Below are 18,785 nucleotides of genomic sequence, written 5' to 3'. Positions count from 1 at the left end.
ATCAGGTATTTAAACAATGCATTGAAATAAAATTTTCTTTTCATATAAGTACTTGAGCTAGATCTCTCCTCAGGTTATCCAAAACACAAGCTTCCAAAGAGCCATTGGCAGGCAATGGAGCCAAAATGCTTGAATTTCTAGTTTCGTAGCAGATGATAGAAGAAAGTTTCATACATTTTTAAAAAAATAAACTGCAAAAAAAAGAAAAAAGTTTGTCCAAACTCTCATTTACTAAGACCTCTATAATTGTGAGCTAGTTACCAAAGATAGCTGCTCACTTTGTGTAAGCTTCCATTTTTCAAAAAAGTAAGTTTTCTAGATGAAAACATAACCAAATTCCCCCAAGATATTTATTTTTACCAACTAGATTTCTTAAGTACAAAAGAACCTGACAGCAACCCATTAAGTTGTAGGAAAATCATCAACAAAATTAGTTCTTTTATTGTTTCAGTCAAAAGCAAAATTTGTTCACTCAAATTTATTCTGCTCAATGTAGTCTTGGTATAACGGCTGACAAGCTTAAACAGCTCTGCAGTTATCCTTAAAAGTTTTTATTCTTCCCACTTTCTTCTGAAATATTGCCTCAGACTTCAGGCCTAGAAAAAATAAACTTAAGACCATAGACCTTCCATTTCTAGGTCATTTGATGTATTCTGTTTTCCATCACTCATCTTATTAGAAGACTATGGTTCCTACAGGAGAGCTGAATTCCATGCAATTAGTTTTACATTATCAAAAGCATTCGTATCATTTTCAGTTCTATATTACCCAGCAGAACGAGGCAATGTTTTGCAAAAGTTAAACATTGGATAGATCTATTTTTAAGGCCTTTTAATACAATAATACCTGAAGTTGTAAGTGATTCATAGAAAAAAATATGTTAAAGAGGTATAACCAGCTGTCCCATACTCCATAAAGTTTTAGTAGTTTACATTACTTTCCCATGGGATTTTTTGTCATTTATAGTTCATTACTTCATATGGCTATAGAATCCCTGCTGTGTTAAAAAATGCCAAATAAAATTATATCTCATTCACTGCTTTATGCTATACCTTTTGTTCAGATCCAATTAGTGAAAGCCTGTTCTTCATTTATCATACTTTTAGCTGATTACATTAGGCATTACAATAGCTCTCTAGTTCTCCTCAACAATGTTTGCACCAACAGTGTTATACTTATGGTTGAGGAGGCTCTTTCATCTTAACCCTCTGTTCCAATCAGTTCAGGGGGGAAAAGTACATATGATTACTCTTTTTCAGCTGAAACTTCCTTGCTTGTTTTCTCACCCCAAAAATAACTCCACCAGATGTTTTAATTAAAACAAAATTTCCAAATTCTATTGATCCTTCCCCACTTTACCTACCCAAGTGTGATGAACTACTCTTTCATATTTTGAACTCTAAATGAAAAACAGCATTTTGACTAGTTTACAACAATTCTTTCCTGGGCTTCTCTGAAATAACTGATTTAATAAAAGATGCTAGCCATGGGTTTCAAGACCCTAAAAAGCATCCATTATGACCTACTTTTCTGTACATATTCAGTACCTCATGACCAACTTTAATCACCATGGGTTTCACAGTAGACATTTTGTCAAACTGTTTCCCCCACCACACTGATTCTATTTCAAGACACTTGTTAAAGCAGGAACTTATCTTCCATAGCATAAATAATTTTCCAGTTACTCATAACTTTGCATTACTACATAAACACCCAAAAATCCCTTACATCACCTACCTTAACTGTGTTAATGTTCCCTTCCTACTGTCTTAATTCTTGTTCTTATAACCTACAGAAATCCTTCAGATCTTTGGCCATTTTTAAAATTAAGTGCACCAAGAAGTATTTTGTTCTTTGTATTTCCCTTCTGAGGTAAGCTTTATTCAGCTCTCATCAGAACATTCACAACTTTTTCCACACTCCCAATATATAACAATTCCTTCTGCTGCTTCCAGCTCATGACAGTTACCAAAATTTTAATTTCTTGAAATCAAAATTGTTTTGTAATGTTATATTCCAGTTACCTTTCATTAACATGTATAATATGGCAAAATGAATATTGTTCTAATAGCAGCATACTCAAGATATCTGCCATTGTGTTCCACAGAAATGGAGAAAGAACAAGAAAAATTAAGTAGTTTCACTGAAGGTCTATATGTACTTCAGCGATTCCAACCCCTTCCATTCAACGCTAAACTCCAAGGATTTCAGTGAGTTTTAACATTGCAAAAAATAAAAAGTTAACATTCAATAGATAAGAATTCAAAAGTGAGTTTTTCCCAAAAAGCTCTAGGATAAGATTATTCACTAGTGAGCCTTACATGTTTATTCAGACTTGCCAGAGCATAGGCTTTCTGTCTTCCCTAATTCCGTGCAGGCAGACTGGTGTACCAAAACAGAACATAACTATTGCAGTGATCTGTTTCCACATCAGACTTGTAAGATCGGGACCTTAAATCTAACAGGTCATGGTCCTACTTAGCTAGAGACATTGTACTCAGTACAATCCAGCACTTATTTCTAACTCAAAGAATCCAAATCATAAACTTACACCCAAACCAAAACCTGTGTGTTTTAAGCTATTATTTGCATGGACTTCTAGAGGAAAAAAGCAGAAGTATATTCAAGATTCAAAGACCAAGGTTTTGAGACACTATGTACACCACCACCATGCAAAAACACCAGCAGATAACCCTGCTCAGGCCATTTAGGCATATGACAATGGATGGGAAAGATATTAGAAGCTACTGTTGCTCAGTGGAAGAGAAAATGATGGTACCAATAGACCTCTTACATATTCAAATAATTCACTCTTTATTGCTTGCTTTGATAAAAATAGTGCAGTTAGAGTTCCAGCTTCTACCTGCAGCCTATTTATATCTTACTGTTAAGACCCAAGTAAAGACAGAAGTTCATATACAAAATATTCCTTAGCTATGCTCAGTATCAAATCCATTATTTAAGCATATTTATCTTCATGCCAAAGGAAGAGTCTGAATCGCTAGATATTTGCTGTTTATTTTTCCCTGTACTAGACACACTAAAGGAACCCTGATTCAATTTCATTTCTGTTTTCAACCAGTATGACAGAAAGGAAAGCCCTCTGGCTTGTAGATATGTCTTTTAAAGTTATTTGTAAAAATCAGTATCAAGAAGATCAGACTGTCCATTTTTTAGCAAGTAGCTACAAAGATAATATAAGGGGCTATTACATCTCAAAGTATACTCTAGATTCTAAATAGAAAATTTACCTATTCCAATTCATCCTATTTGTAAACATCTTAATCTAAATCAATTTTTGCAAACTATCCCTACTCTTCTAATCACTTAAACCCACATCCCACTGTTTTTAGTAAAGACTCAAATAGCTTTGGGATGAATGACCATTCAAACACCATACCTTTACATTTATTCCTGCCTTTGGTCGAATGGCCATCACCAGACTAGCTTCTATGACATTCATTGCTTTAGCAATACAAGAAGTCTTGAAGAGAAGTCTGGCTAGTCCATTAAGTTTGAATCAAAAGAGGTTCACAATTTTTTTTTTACAGCACCCCATCACTAAGTGAACAAGTTTCTCCTAATTACATTTCTCCCAGGTGGAGACAGAGGCTCATCTGGCAGGTTGCATCAGCTCTCAAGTTGGATTTCAAAAGGTTTGAGATCTTGCTACCACTGGAATAACCAAAAACGTACCTGTTGATGGAGCCTGAAAAGAAATGAACAACACTGGCAGAAGCATTTTTGTCACTACTTTATAAGCTACACCTCAAAGAATTTGGCCTCTGGACTGATCTATCCAGATCATCTGGACTGGCAGTCACAAGCAACGATTCAAATGCCAGGTCATTCACACAAACAACGAACAACTGGAGATATCCAAGTCATTCACACAGAAAATAGTCAAACTATTTCCCATTGCAAGCAGCCAAGGAAGATATTAAAGGATGTAGTAGACATAAGCTAGATTTTTTGCTCTAATAGATGTAGCTTAGACTTGTTATAGTACAACCACCATATTTTAAGCACACAGAACAGTGTTTCACATAACCTACTCCCTTTCATTTTCCTTTAAATACTTCAAGTTTCTTCAAGCACACAGCTAATCGTTGGGTTGTGCAGCTAGATTTACTACTGGTCATTAAGAAAGGGTCCAGGGGCTAAGCTGGCACCCCCATAGTATATATTAGAGCCTCATCTCTAGTCGATAAATGAAATGCTGGCATTTAACACACCTAATGTTATCATTATGAACTGTTCTGAATACATTAATGCATTTCTGAGATAACAGCTTGAATTTCTTTTCTCTTAAGAACTATTATGTGCTAAAAACCTTACATGGATGTTAAAGCTAAGACAACATCACAGACTGAAGCAGAGTAACTATTAGATTTTCAATTTTCTTTGTCATGTAGTATTTGTATTCCCTTCCCTAAGGTCAGGTGTTGTATTTTTTCTATAATTCTTTCCCTTATGTTCTTTGATCTTGGTTTTTACTTTCTACTTTCAGATTTTCCATATTCTCTAGTTCATAGGAGTATCCCTACACTAAATATAAAGCCATCTAGATCCATTGAAGAGAAGTGCAGCAATTCATTTTTTAAGTCCATTATGGACTTGTGAAAGAATTTTTTTAATAGCATTTCGGTCTATTTTCAAAATGAATTCATGCCAGTGAACAGGGCTACATAGTGCTGCTAAACAGTAAACACATTTATCCTAACAGACACTATATACATAAGAAGGAATACAAGTACCCATTAACATGTTTCAGAGTTTTACTAGAGGGATCACACATCATACAGAATAGTTTGTATTCATATCCACTTAACCCCTGGCTTCCAAGAAAATTAGAATTTATCATGATGCCTGACACCCATCTATTAAGAACTCATTTCACAGTCCACTGAGCATCCACAAGCTACTATTCTCTCCCAGTTATGGCTACCAGTTGAAATCCAGACCAAGCATACTCTTCATTCACCTCAGGAAGAATTACTTGGCATAGGAATTCAGCAGTAAGGCATTTGTCCCCTTTGTCTCAGAAAACCCAGTTTCAGTCCCTTGCTCTGCCTACCTATCTATATGACCTGAGCAGGTCAGGCAGAAATAAAACCACGAAAGCACACATAAAAGCACTGCCAAAGTCCAAAACTCCAATTCTGAAGTTCTCAGCTATCACTTAACTCTGAAAACACCTAAGTTCTCATAGTTAAACTTCCACAGAATCCACAAATCATGCTTTTCAGTTTTTCAAGCGCTGAGCACCTCATCACCTATATTCACAAGTCCTATCATTCATAAAACATACTTTTTTTCCCCCCTCAGAGCTTGTCTGAGGGACCTCTTTCAGTAAATCATAACACAGGGTTTCAGCTCTCTTCCAGATTCAGACAAGCTCTCCCAGGCCGCAGGGGCACCCCCAATCCTTTCCACTGTAGCAATTGCTGCAAGCAAGGAATAAGATGTTCTCTCTAGTCAGTGACTAGAGTATATGCAAGTATGACTACTTCCTTTTCCATTACTCAGAGAAAGCACAAAGGAAGTTGTCTTCCTATTCTTGCTGATGACTGATTTAAATAAATTCTAAAAAATAACACAAATTAGAGAGGAGACTACAAGATCTGAAAATGGGAGAGTAGGGCTGGGCATGTGCTAAGTACTTTACTTGTCTAGACAGCCATTTTACCACCCTCCTGCAATGTGGCTGTTCAAGCCATCCCCGTATCTCTATCAAACAGAACACCTCCAGCAGGCTTGCTCAGCACACTTGGTGGGAGAGCACATTCTTCTGAGAAGGGGAAGACAATGACTTACATGTTCCAGGCACTGGAGGGACTTAAGCCAAGTTCTCCATCTCCCAGAATCCATTCTTAAAACAAAAACTCAGAGAGGCCAAGCAATATTATATCCATAGCTATAAATGTTAACCAGTTTATAGGCCTGCAAACCCAGTAGGAAGCCCACTTCTATCTTCTCCATATTTATATGAAAGTATGGAATGATTTTTATTAGCTTTTCTTGTGCCCATTAGCAAAACAAAATTCAGGTTTCACTGCCACTGTTATTTAGCACATAGAGCAACATATCTATCAACTATCATAGCTTTATTGTCTGGTTTAATCCAGGGAAAGAAGGAAACAACAAGATAACATGTTTCTATGGGCAAAATACAAAAGTGTTCACACAAAAACCATACTATATATTTGACTAATCCTCCCTCCCTTGGCATCTCCCCTTTCACAGAAGGAATGGACATAAACAAAGATGCTTCAAAATTACCAACATGCCCATTATGGTAAACAAGCCTGCATAATGGTAATTCAACAAGACTTAGTTAAGTCCCATCTACCATTTGCATTCATGTTAGCAGTACTTACAGAACTGGCATCAACATCACTGTATATGGCAACTGTTTTAATTCCCATCTTCTTACATGTTTTGATGACCTGCCATAGGAGAAGTGACAATTATCAACATTTAAATTATCAGCAGGTTAAGAAAAAAAAATCTCAGAAGATTATATACTTACTCGGCATGCAATCTCCCCTCTGTTGGCAATAAGGAGCTTTTCAAAAGTCTGAAGGGAAAAGAACAGTAAGAACCTTGAGAGATGAACAAACGATAAGTTTTTTTTCCCTTCAGAAACAGGCATTCTTTTCTCCTCCATTTCCACTAAAACATTGGTTGACTCTGAGATCACCTGCTAAAAGGTTCTGCTGATTTAACAAATGATATAGCATAAGCAGTATGCTATACCAAATCTACCTGGCATGTACACAGGTTCAGAAAAAACAAAAAGGTGTTGACTATTGACACCCGCATTCCCTGGATCTCCTTACTATGCACAGTGCAGAAACTAGAACTCTGCAGAGGTTCTGAGAAAGAGTCAAGTTCAGGGAAGAGAGACTCACGAGCACTGTCAAATACATAGCAACACCCTCAACACCCAGAAGGTCCCTGAGCTCCATGATTTGGACACAGAAGATATTCAAAGAAGGCATACTTTCCCTGCTCTATACGTCTCTGCTCTTTTCTACTACACAAAGAGAAGGACCCCACAAACTCCTTACAAGTTAGGGCGGTACTCTGAAAAACATATTTAAAATAATTACACTGTGGGTTAGACACACAGCAAACACCCATGCTGATGTTAATATCGTTCTGTTAGGAACTGCCATGACTGTTCTCCTATTCCAGTGTCCCTGTGAGAGCTCCCAAGTTTGCTTTGGGAAAAATGCCTGTATAAACTAAAACTAGATTACTTTACCTCTAGTTGGAGAATGGTGACAGGTACCTGGGGGTCAAGTGCCTCCAACCAGCACAGATCTGGAATACAGTATTTGTCTACCCTGGGAGATTTTTAAATGACATTCAAATGAGGAGAGGTTCCTCTCTGCCTAGGGCATGGAAAGATCAAAACTTCCACTCTGTAGAGATATGCCCTAGACTTGCCCTTCTTCATAGCTAAGCCTCACATGAGGACCTAGCAAACTCCTGCACTGCCATCATGAACCTGTTACTCACTCAGTATTAAGTAGCAGCCACAGTGCAAGAAAACAGCAAATCAAATCAGCAAATTTCTGAAATCCCGTCACCTTTCACACTGAAGTGCACTTAACACTGCAAATAGGCCTTCAACATTCCTATCATGACTGAAAGGAGGGCATAACAAGCCATCACAGGCCAGTCAGCCTTATACCCTAGACAAATTTCCCATTAAGAAAGGGGGTGGTAAAGGAACAGAGTTGCTCAGCATAGAAACCTCATTGCTGGGAATAAGCATTATTGCCATCAGCCTCCCTGCTAAATAGATGGGTGCACTTTGATACTGCACCTGCTTTGCTGCGGATAAAGGCTGCCACTGAAAGGGTCAGTCCTGCCCTACACTTACCCCCACTGCTTTCCTCATATCAAACCTAGCAGGAATGCAGCTTCAGGACTCATCAGTTCAACATGCTGATCGAACAGTCCCACTCTGCCTCCCACACTCCAAATCAGAAACAGGATAGGGAGCCAGCAGGCCTCCCCCCTTCAGGGGCAGCCTGCAGTTGTACCAAATAAGGTTTATCAAACTATATCTTAAGACATTCAATGGCTATCTCCCTCCCTACAAACACCACCATCTGTTTTTCATGTGGTTTTGGGGGGCAGCAGTATTGCAACAGCAACTATAAAACTGTTTGTTACCCTGTGGCCATTAGTAAATGGGGAGGGGGGGTAAAGGAGAGGAAGGAACTGCAAACACCACCACGGCAATTGTTACAGGCAAGCTAAGGCACTATATTGTTGTTTGCTCCCATATCCCAAACAGATCTACCCAAGGTGCCCTTAACCAAAAGCAATTTACTTCTTCAAAGTCAGGGCTGAACTGGCATCACATGACCAGTAAAAAAAATGTTACCATGTGGTAATAGCATACAGAAATGATAGAAATCCTCTAAGATAAGAGCTGTAGCAAGCCTGTACGTAAATTCAGCCAGATCTGCTGAGAAAGACATACCACTGCCTAGTACACAGGCACACCTACACTCCACTCCAAAGTTGGATCCTAAATATCCTTGAGCAAGTTCAATTATCTGAGGTACAAACAGTAAGAATACCACAGGAGCTGGCAATTTATTTGGAGAGCTTTTTCAGCTGGGGACCTGGTCCAAAACCCACTGAAGTAACTGAAAGATTTTCAACACACTGAAACTGTTACCAAGTCTAAATTTCAGCATTCTAAGCACTTGAAGCTTTTAGGCACAAAGGCTTAGGGGGAGTAAAAAAAGCTCTCATAATACTTTGCATTGAAAAGTTTAACTCTTCAAATACTTTATCTACTTAGTTTTTTGCATTGTAAGATGTTTTATTGATCAAGCACAAGTTGCAGGATAAGACTGTCAGTATGAATATGTTAAGATTTGACATTTATTTTAATTTTCCAGTTCTGCAATAAAGACACTGACAGGAAGAGACTGGATTCTTGTGCTCCTGCTGTCAAAAGATGACAAGCCTGAAGTCTGGTAAGAAAAAAAAAATCATGTGCTGCTTTTGAGCAATATGCAGTATTTCTATATGTCATTTCTACTAATTAGCTATAAAAGTTCTGTATGATAGCCTGATCACCACAAAAACAGTGGAGGAGGCAGCAAAGGAAGAAAGCAGGAAAGAGCCTGAACCATCTCTATTAGCCACTGCATGAAATGAAATGACTTCCAGTGAAGAGGCCAAAGACCCAATTTCATTGTCTCAACAATCATGCCTTTAAGAAAGAAACAGAACCTTGATCCAGCAAAGACCTTAAGCCTGAAGAAAGCATTTAGAGAAGTCAAAATTTAATTTCGGGGGGGGGGGGGGGGGGTTAAGCCACAGTTCTAGGTACATATTGTTTTTCCCTCTGTTTTCTAATACCATTTCACTCCTGGTTAATTGCTCCTACACTGGTATATATGGGTGAATGTATTAGTCCTAAAGCGCCATTCTTGCCCTTTTATACTAGAACACCTCCAGCCACACTATTTTTCCAAGTATATTACTTTAGAGGCCATGCCAAGACAATCTCCCACCAGAAAAGTTTTTCTTGGCTAGTAGCTGTAAGTTGAGATTGCTACTGCACGAGTCAGTGAGCCACACAGAAAATTCCAACAAACCAGCAATCTCCTCCAAGATGAAGATTTACTATTCTCTACAGGCCTTAAAAGTCCCATCTTTATCCAAGCTCTAAACAAGTTCTCACACCCACAAAAGTGTAAGCGAAATCAGATTTGGACAAGGTACATTACATCATCTAACAATCATGCTGTCACTACTGCATAATCAATTTTAGGAAAGCTTTTGGCTAATCTTGCTTCCAGATGTTTTAACAAGCCTACAGCTCCTACACCATGCAAAACATTTGCAAAACATTAAGAATAGTTGTTTGAAATTATAACATGTTCAGGCTAGCATGAAACTTTCCTAAGCTGATGATCATTTATCCAACCTTTTAAGACACACACTTGAAGCACTACCCAATCTTGGCAAACATACTGCAAGAGAAACATTTTTAGCCTAAAAAATGTCAGAAAACATACCACTAAACCAGTAACTGTACAGTGATTGTACTAGGAGAACTACTAGTGCTAGCAGAACAGGGAAGAAAGTAAATAACTTTAACAGTCAGAAGTTAATGGTACAGTAGCATGTTAGAGAAGAGACAGAACATGCACAATACTACTTACCTTTTCATTTGGATCATGCACAACTGAATATAGTCGACATGAAGTTACAAGACACCATCTTGAACAGAGCATTTCACACTATAGACAAAAGAGAGGGATAAACATTTTTTCTCCTCCTACAGTATTCCATTAAGACATAAACAGTTCACATACTGACATCTTGAGGAAATTCTTCTATAACCTTCCTTACCCCTCTTTCCATTCCCCCCCACCCCCAAGTGGATGGAAGGATCTGCTCCCCCTAAGCACACACCCAGTGAACAGTAACTTAGGACAATTTAGAAGGCCCAGGTAAAAGTCACTAGCTTAAGTATACATTATTTTTTAACAAACTCTCCACTATGACATCTTCTTTCCTTCCATCTAGTTCTGAGAAACACCTGACCAATGAGTTCTCAAATGAGCATGCATGCATATGTGCGTACACATCAGGGAGGGGGAAAGGCGGCCTTCACTGCTAGGAAACTGCTGAGGATAGAGCACATAATGCACTGGACAGTACAGAAAGCAAGAGCAGAACAGACTTTAGATGTCAGTTTGGCTCCCAGCCTTTCCCACCACAACTCCATAATGACACTGGTCTGAGGGAAAGATTGCACTTTAAAGTTACCTCAGTACAGATAGAGGGTGCAGGGAAGACTACATTTGCTCATCCAGGTGGAATGAAAAAGACTACAAAAAACTTAATACTGAGTACTGCCTTATCTAGTAGGAAGCACAAAATAGCAACGATGGGCAATTGTTCCAAGTCAGAACTGGTCAACTCCATCTGAAAAAACTGCAGAGGTTGCAGAGACCTGAATAAGAAGCTTAGTAGAAGGTAAACGCTCTCCTGTAAGAAAAAAATAAAAAAGAGATGGACGCCTACTCCACTGGAAAGGAGATCAAAAAATTTACGTAAGGAAGCATATATTTATATAAAAGGTTGGAGAAATCAGCTGCCTGTCTCATAACAGTCATGAACATGCAGGAAGGAAGATACAGTTAAGGACAGACTTCTGCCAGGTGCAATTACAGCAATCAGTTGGTCATTACTCTAAGTTTATGGCAGGACAGTTATAGCTTCAATGACTGTGTACTGTGATGCAGATCCAGTCAGAAGAAGGGGCAAGGATGGGTATAGCAGTAAGAGTATTTTGCTCTGGAGTGCATGACATTAAGCAGACACAATCCCTCTCCTCTCAGACACAGTAGACAGAAGTCCTTATGGGACCATGAATAGTCTGAAGCTCATACAGGACACATTCAAAATGAAAGTCTTCAAGTTAACATTATCCATTGGAGGAAGTGCCTCTGGAAGGTCAGTGAGGCTAACCTAAATATTGGCAGGTAGATGGGGGGGGGAGGAGGGAGGAAAGGTGGGAAGGGATGCCTCTAAACTTTCTTATAAATACTTTTTATACAAAGCTATTTAGTTTTGAATGCATAGGAGAAGCCAAAAAAATTGTGCCACAGAAAAAAAAAGGCCAAGATGGGAAAATTAGTTAGCATTAGATTTCAGATGCTTAGCTATGCGCTTTCTTGAAGAATACATATAAAAAGTGTGCTTTGCAGGTTAAGAGGAGAGCTGTCAAGCAACTAGAGAACTAGAAAAGCATTAAACTGTACTCAGCTCTGTTCTTACTCTATGAAATTCAACAGACTTCATGTAAAAATGTTTTAGGGAAATAACCTAATCCAGTTATGCATTTGTATTAAAAAACCTACCTCCTCCTTCCCTCCCCCAGATTAGAACCACTTACAGAATCAGGTTCAGCTCCATATTGAATGTATGTGGGGTAGCTTACTAAAATTATGTATATTGCTTGAGTTACTCAGGTGTGAAATTTGTGCCTCTAATTCACAGTTTGGGAAAGTTTTTTAAGTAGCTCCACTAAAATCACTAAGGTTTAAGAGCTTGCTTAAACTAGAATCTACATCAAGAAAAGTCTCTTTAGAAGTCTGCTCCTAACCACTATGGGCAATTGAATAAGTATTTAAAAGTAAACAAACATTTTGTAAAGAATGCAAGGCTAAGACCACAAAGAAACCCTGCAAAATTGCCATCCCAAACTGCTACTCAGTTGCTACCTACCCCCCGGCTCCCAAGCTCAATCTCTGTCCATAACTGGGTACATTAAAAGCTACAAACTCCAGAGACAACTCTCAAACCACCAACTCCACCAAGCCAATCTAACCCTCAAGTTAGATTCTTGATTTGGCTGCTTCCCAAAACCACACAGCCTCAAGCTATACCTTGCATTTAAAAAAAATCCTCAAAACAAAGCCCAGACCAGGAATAACCAGTCATATTTAAGAGTGCAATCCAGATTTGCACAACTCAAGATACCTTGATAGTTGGATCACTCATCTAGCACCAGATTTAGATCTCAACTCCTAGAAGTCATTATGCAAAACAGTTCCAGATACTAGAGCCCCCTACTCCTTTTATTGGACTACTAGCTCATTGCTCTAGCTGTCTGGTTTAGGAGTTTCAAGCAATTATCTACTAAAGTAGGGATACCCACACCCCAAACAAGACAATGTAAGTGTACAGAAGGGAGGGATGTCAACAGAACCTTTCCCCAAACCCCATCCTCAAAACAGCATACAGTGTGGTGCTTGCAATATTCTTCAGCGAAGGATGAGATGGATTTTAATTCCTTCCAGTTGAAGAGAGCTTAAATCAGTTTCCCAAGCGCTCAGGCTTTAGAAGAAAAGTCAGGCACAGCTTAACTGCTGACGTTTGTCACTTCATTTTGCAAGAAGCTTACCAGCAAACAGTAGGCAAACCTTTCAAAAATCTACTGCATCTATCATCACACAGGCGCAACTGCAGATCTCAGTAGCCATATCCAAGCTAGCTTGACTTTAACAATATCTTCCCCCAGCAGAGATTGAAAAAACAGGAAAAATAGACAAAATGGGTTTCCACAGCCAACACTAGGCTCTGATGCACAATTCCTATTTATTTTGTTCAACACTAGCTCAGGTGTGCCCACTTTGTTAAGAGAAGCAGCATAGAAACTGCCCAATCCAAATCAGCCAAGAAGCTGGGGGGGTGGGGGGGCCAAAACCATAAATCCCAGAACTCAAACCTTAACTCCATTCAAATAAGTCATTTTCTTCCAGATCCCCACAGTCAGTTCACAACAAACATGAGATGAATACATCCTAGTCCACTTGTATCTAATGCTAGTTATAAGGGTCCCAAGCTAGTGACTACCACAATTTAATATATTGCATGTATTATATACACACACATAAAAATATACATATATAATGAATGATTATACCAGTTTTAAAATAATTTTGTACAACTTAAACAGTAATTCATAGAATGATATGCTCTTTACGTGGCTCAGATAACACACATACTGCAGCTTCAAAACTTGGTAGAGAACCTGCCTTCCAGGGATGCAATACAACCCTATGAATCTTCTTCCAGTGGTTTAACACCATGGTACACAATAACAAAATAGAAAATAATTAACTCATATTATTTACAGCTCACCATGTATGTTTTAAAGTTTTTTGTCCCACATGAAGGAAAGTTTTCCTGCTCTACAGGTCACCTTGTAAATAACTCATTGTTACTGAGCTTTCTGGGCAGAAAAGCATCTGTGTTGGAATGCAGAGTACCAGATTTTAGAGAGGGAAAGCATCCAATATCAACACTTACTTTAATAAGGTTAATATTGGAAGGAATGTATATTCTAGTACATTGTCTTCTGCTAGAGACCCTAAGACTTCTGCCCCCATGCTTTCAAAGACTCAAAACCTTAAGAAACCACTGGAATAACTCCTTCATATTTACAGTATATTTCCCAATAATCATAAATATCTCTGAGTAATTTTAAACACTACAAAGTTGTAATATCTTCAATATTTTGATTACACAGCGGATGTTCCCAAATCTTTTTAATTTCAACCTAAGCTGGTACCCTTGTTTCTGGGTATCTACAGATAGAGTACACACACAACATATAAGGAAGCAGACATTTTCAGGTGTTTGCAAGAAATTTAATATGTAAGGCTGAAAATGCTAATCACTAATACAAGATTGTACAAATCTTGTAAACAGGAAACCAACCTTAATATTTCCCAATTTTTTCACTAATCAGATACCTTCCCCCCTCTTTCTGCACTCTTTCAGAGAGTTCTAGGCAGCCAAGAACTCTAACTGCAGGCAGAACCAACTTCAAAAAGAAAAAAGAAATAGTACAATGTTTTATAAGCTACACCACACATACAATTCTCACTCTTAACAGATCTGAGAACCATTGTCAATTCTAAGAGAAAAAAATCAATTTTCATGTTTGCCAACACAGCATACATACAAGATCCATCAGCCTAAGGCTATATTTTAAAACTAAGTCATTCCTGCTCCCAGGTGTGTTCTCCCTTGTGCCAGTACAGAAGTTTATGTAACAGTCATGTGGTGAACCAGAGTAGGAAATACATCTAGCTGAGAAGACATCCACAAGGAGTGGGAAAATTATGTTTTCAGCCATATCAGTTCCTCAGTCCAGTTTATCTACTTAGATATTCAAACAGTGGTGTTGACACAATAAGGGGGGAGAGACAGCTGAAAAGGAATGGCCCATGATCAAGAACTAGCAGCTGGAGAAAGGTGGAACAATTTCTCACAGCAGCAGCTTAAACAGCTCCAGTAAGGCTAGAGCCTGTGAAACAAATCATGGCATTATAGTAATGATACAAGAATTACCAGTGCAAGTTTTGAACACTAAAAACAAAAAGCAAATAAAAACATACAGAACAAGCATTTTGTTTAAGAATTACTCTACCATTTTCTATTCTATATAAACTTTAACCAAGTTTCTTAACTCTTCTCCAGAACTAAGATTCCCCCATAGTAGATGACTGTTTTGCCTGCAGAATCCAAACAGCTACTCCTGAAAGCAAGATAACTCTAAAAGCACAAATCTCTACCCACGATCTGTGTTAAGTATGCTTATCAATGCTAAAATCTCTAGCTTAAATATTAAAAACAATCCCTGAACTCCATTAGTGTAGGACTACGTTTATTTGTCTAAATTGGTGACCATTCTAACTGCCTTCACGAATGGCAAATGATTCCAGCCTTGCTATCCCCTCCGGCCTAATGCTTCCGTGCAACAGAAGAACAAAGGCAAAAGCACCTCCCTGGAATAAGAGTATGCTAAAAATAATGTAATGCAGAAGAGACCAAGGAGCTCCCACCATACAGATCACTTTCATGACTTAGAAACTGTGGGTGCATAGATAAACTTATGAGGGCAGAGAAGGCAGAAAAACTTTCCATACATTGTTTGATAATAAAAACTTATACACACTGATGACAAATCTATATCAGCAGTTTACTGTTCATAACAGATAGTATTGACACCTTTTCTTTCTTTTAAACAGTCTTTTGACAGCTTAGAAGAGTTTCGATAGCAAAATCCATCTCATCCTCACACAGTACTACAGCCTCCTTTCAACATAAGATTTTTCTCCCAGTTCCAAGAGTGTAAAGCACTCAAGAAACTGACAGTTTAGTTATACTCTATACAGAACTAGTTCTGCATAGAAGCTAACACAGAAGCATTAAGCATTAGATTAGGAACACAGCAAATAGTTGAACCCCCAGTTCACAGGGTTTTTGCACTTTCCTTAGGTCTTTTCTGACAGAAGGGGAGCAAAAGTTAAGGATGACTAGCTACTAGCCCTGGCACAAGTTATTAAGAACCCCAAGCACATTAAAAGTTTGAAGAGTTAAGTAAAAATACTTGCCTATGTTAGCAAAATGTTTAAATGCTCTATGAAAGTAATTCCCATTCAAGTTTGATTAAATATTTTCCATAGAGTCATCAATGTCATGAAGGTGAGTTTCATACACAAGATATTAAAAGACTAAAAATCACTTCAGTTACATAACAGAAGTGCTATTAAGTAGCTATAAAAAATTTTTACAACACTTTCACTAATGTAAAAATATTTTTATATTGTTTACACTGATGCAGCCAGATCACATTCTTGAGAATTTAAAGGAAGGTGGCAAATAGGCCTTTCACAGGGAAGCTCCAAAGGGCAGACATCAGAATCTTTGGACCATTTTGCGGAAAGAGAAGTCTTCCATATACACATACCGGCATATATGGCTACCAAGAATAAAGTTTTGAAACAGCGCAATTCCTCTGCTAGTTCCAGCTCACTGCCTCCAGTCATCCCCAAATTTATTCCCCCCCCCCCCCCAGTTTAAGCAGCTTCTCTCCTGTACACCCTCACAGCAAAACAGGTTTGCCATGCAAGTTTCCTGAGGAAAAATACTTAAGTACAACCCATCCCCTCTCAAGATGACCTGCCTGAGTAGTCCTCTAGCCACACAAGCCATCCGTTGTACAGGATCCCTAAAGACACACGAGGAGTTCTTAGTACAGTTTAGGAGTTACAATTATAGACAGAAACCTATACTACCCTCAGGGGTACACAAAGCAAACATTCTCTGCAAGTTACTCCTCCCTTCTCCGCTAATGCTTGCAGGTCTCCTCACACATGCTCTGTTTCAGGAAGAGACTATGGATTATTCCTGTGGTAAGCAGTTTGATGTATTTTGCACCTCTTCCACATACAAACTAGTAGTTAACATCTTTAGTCTTTTACACAGTACTATATGATAATGCTACTTGTTCTTTTCCTAAACAATCTCGCCTTTCCTTTAACACAGAGCAATCTGTAGAAGTGGAGAGGAAAAAAATGTAGGTACCATATAAGCTTGAAGTAACCACCTCAGTTTCAGGAATTAAGCTTTCTAGAAGCTTGAGGTCTTTACCAAAAATAGTTTTGTAATGACCTTCTGTCATTTTCATGAAAAATAATAACAGTTAAGACTCCACAGTAAAGCTTTAAGGGATAGCTGAAACATCTGCAACTATCTGCAGGTAGAATCTCTACAACTATATCCCAACGCAACACCTGTTCCCGGGAAATATATGGGGGGAGAGAAAGGAAGAAAGAGATAACACACTTTCACAAAATAGTAACTTTTTTCCGGAAGCTAAGCTTTTACTAATAAAAGTAGCATAGAACTAAACTCTTCAGGGTTTGAAGTGCTATTCAAATTATCCTCTACTCCTAAATTTTGATAAGCCCCTGGCTAAACAGAGGGAGAGAGAAGGAGGAAACAAGGAACAGCCTATAACCCTCTGCAGCAGCAAACTGATTTAAAAAAGAGTCAGAGCAAGCAATACACGGACAGGCCACAGCAAGGACCAGAGTCTTGGATGCTGCGAGTCATCAGCACATGAACCCAGCACCTAGCTTTTACAGCTTCACTGCAACCGCTCTGCCTTCCAGCCGCTCAAACGCGGCTGCCAGGCCGGCGGCGCACCCGGCGCTCAGCCCGCCCGCCCCGCGCTGCCGCCCGGCTACGGCTACAGCTCCGGCTCCTCGCGCCCACCCGCGCCCCGCACCAGCGCGGGGCTCCCGACCCCCACCAACGGCCCCCCCGCGCCGCCGGCACCCCCCGCCCACTGCCACGGCACCGCCACCGCGCCAACGGCCCCAGCCCCAAGCGGCTGTACGGGACCCCCCCCCCCCCCAAAGCCCCAGCTCCGCACATTCACACACAGGGCGGCATCTCCCAGCGGCCCAGCCACGGGCTTTTACGTGCCCCCCCGCAACACACGTTTACACGGGGGGCACCACTCGCAAAGGCCCCCAAAACCAGACGTTTACACTGCATCTGCCCTCCTCCCCACCCCCATAACGGCCCCACACCTTTACACGGAGGGGACACACACACACCCCCAATACGGCCCCACACCTTTACACGGGGGGGGCGCCTTCCTCCTCCTCCCCATAACGGCCCCACACCTTTACACGGGGGGGAACACCCCCCCCCCATAACGGCCCCACGCGTTTTCATGGCGCCCCCCCACACACGGCCGTGAGGAGAGCTGCCCCCACAGCACAGACCCGAGCATCGCAACGGGAACGGGGAAGAAGGAGGAAACCCAACACCGACCCCTCGGCCGGCCGCCCGCCCGCCCGCGAGCCCCCTACCCCCGCTCCTACCTTCAGCAGGGCGAGGACCGCCCTCATCGCGCGGCCCGGCGGCCGCCTGCCGCCCGCTGCCCCCCGGCACAGCGCCGCCGCCGCCATTACTACGCCGCGGCCGCGGCCGCCCCACCGCCCTTTCACCCGGCGCGGCAGCGGGCCGGGCCGCGCGCAGCCAATCAGAGCGCGCGGCGGGGGGGGCGGGTGGAGCGCGGGGGCAGGCGAGGGCGCGGGGCCGAGCGGGGGGCGGGGCCGAGCGGGGGGCGGGGCCGCGCGGGGGCGGGGCCGCGCGGGGGGCGGGGCCGCGCCCTCCCCGCCTCCACCGGCGTGTCTGCGCCTGGGGGTCTGCCTGGGTGCATGCCCCGGGTACGCGCCTCTGGGGGCGAGCTTCGGTGTTTGCATTTGTGCTTGCTTCTGGAGTCGCGTTGGTGTTTGGTTTTATGCATGCTTCTGGGGTCACATGTTTGCATGCCCTTGGGTGTGTGCCTCAGGGGCTGCATTTGTGCATGACTCTGGCTGCGTGCAAGCTTCTGTAGGAGTGTATCTCAAGTTGGCATGTGT

General features: G+C 40.8%; 1 protein-coding gene across 2 annotated transcripts in view; it reads right to left on the bottom strand.

Moving 5' to 3' along the window:
- The window catches only part of PCCA (propionyl-CoA carboxylase subunit alpha), a 301,944-nt gene extending 283,604 nt beyond the window's left edge, over nt 1–18,340 (bottom strand). For both annotated transcript variants that reach the window (XM_067293647.1, XM_067293657.1), the window contains exons 1-4: nt 18,243–18,340; nt 10,206–10,283; nt 6,533–6,580; nt 6,381–6,449 (exon numbers count right to left, since the gene is read on the bottom strand). In XM_067293647.1, the coding sequence (XP_067149748.1) occupies nt 6,381–6,449; nt 6,533–6,580; nt 10,206–10,283; nt 18,243–18,329 (282 nt within the window). In that variant the 5' untranslated portion in view covers nt 18,330–18,340. The remainder of the gene's footprint in view (nt 1–6,380; nt 6,450–6,532; nt 6,581–10,205; nt 10,284–18,242) is intronic.
- Between the last annotated feature and the right edge of the window lie 445 nt (nt 18,341–18,785).

The sequence above is a fragment of the Apteryx mantelli genome, chromosome 1 (assembly GCF_036417845.1).
Source record: "Apteryx mantelli isolate bAptMan1 chromosome 1, bAptMan1.hap1, whole genome shotgun sequence".
NCBI lineage: Eukaryota > Metazoa > Chordata > Aves > Apterygiformes > Apterygidae > Apteryx > Apteryx mantelli.
This window is presented reverse-complemented; position numbering and strand designations above follow the sequence as displayed.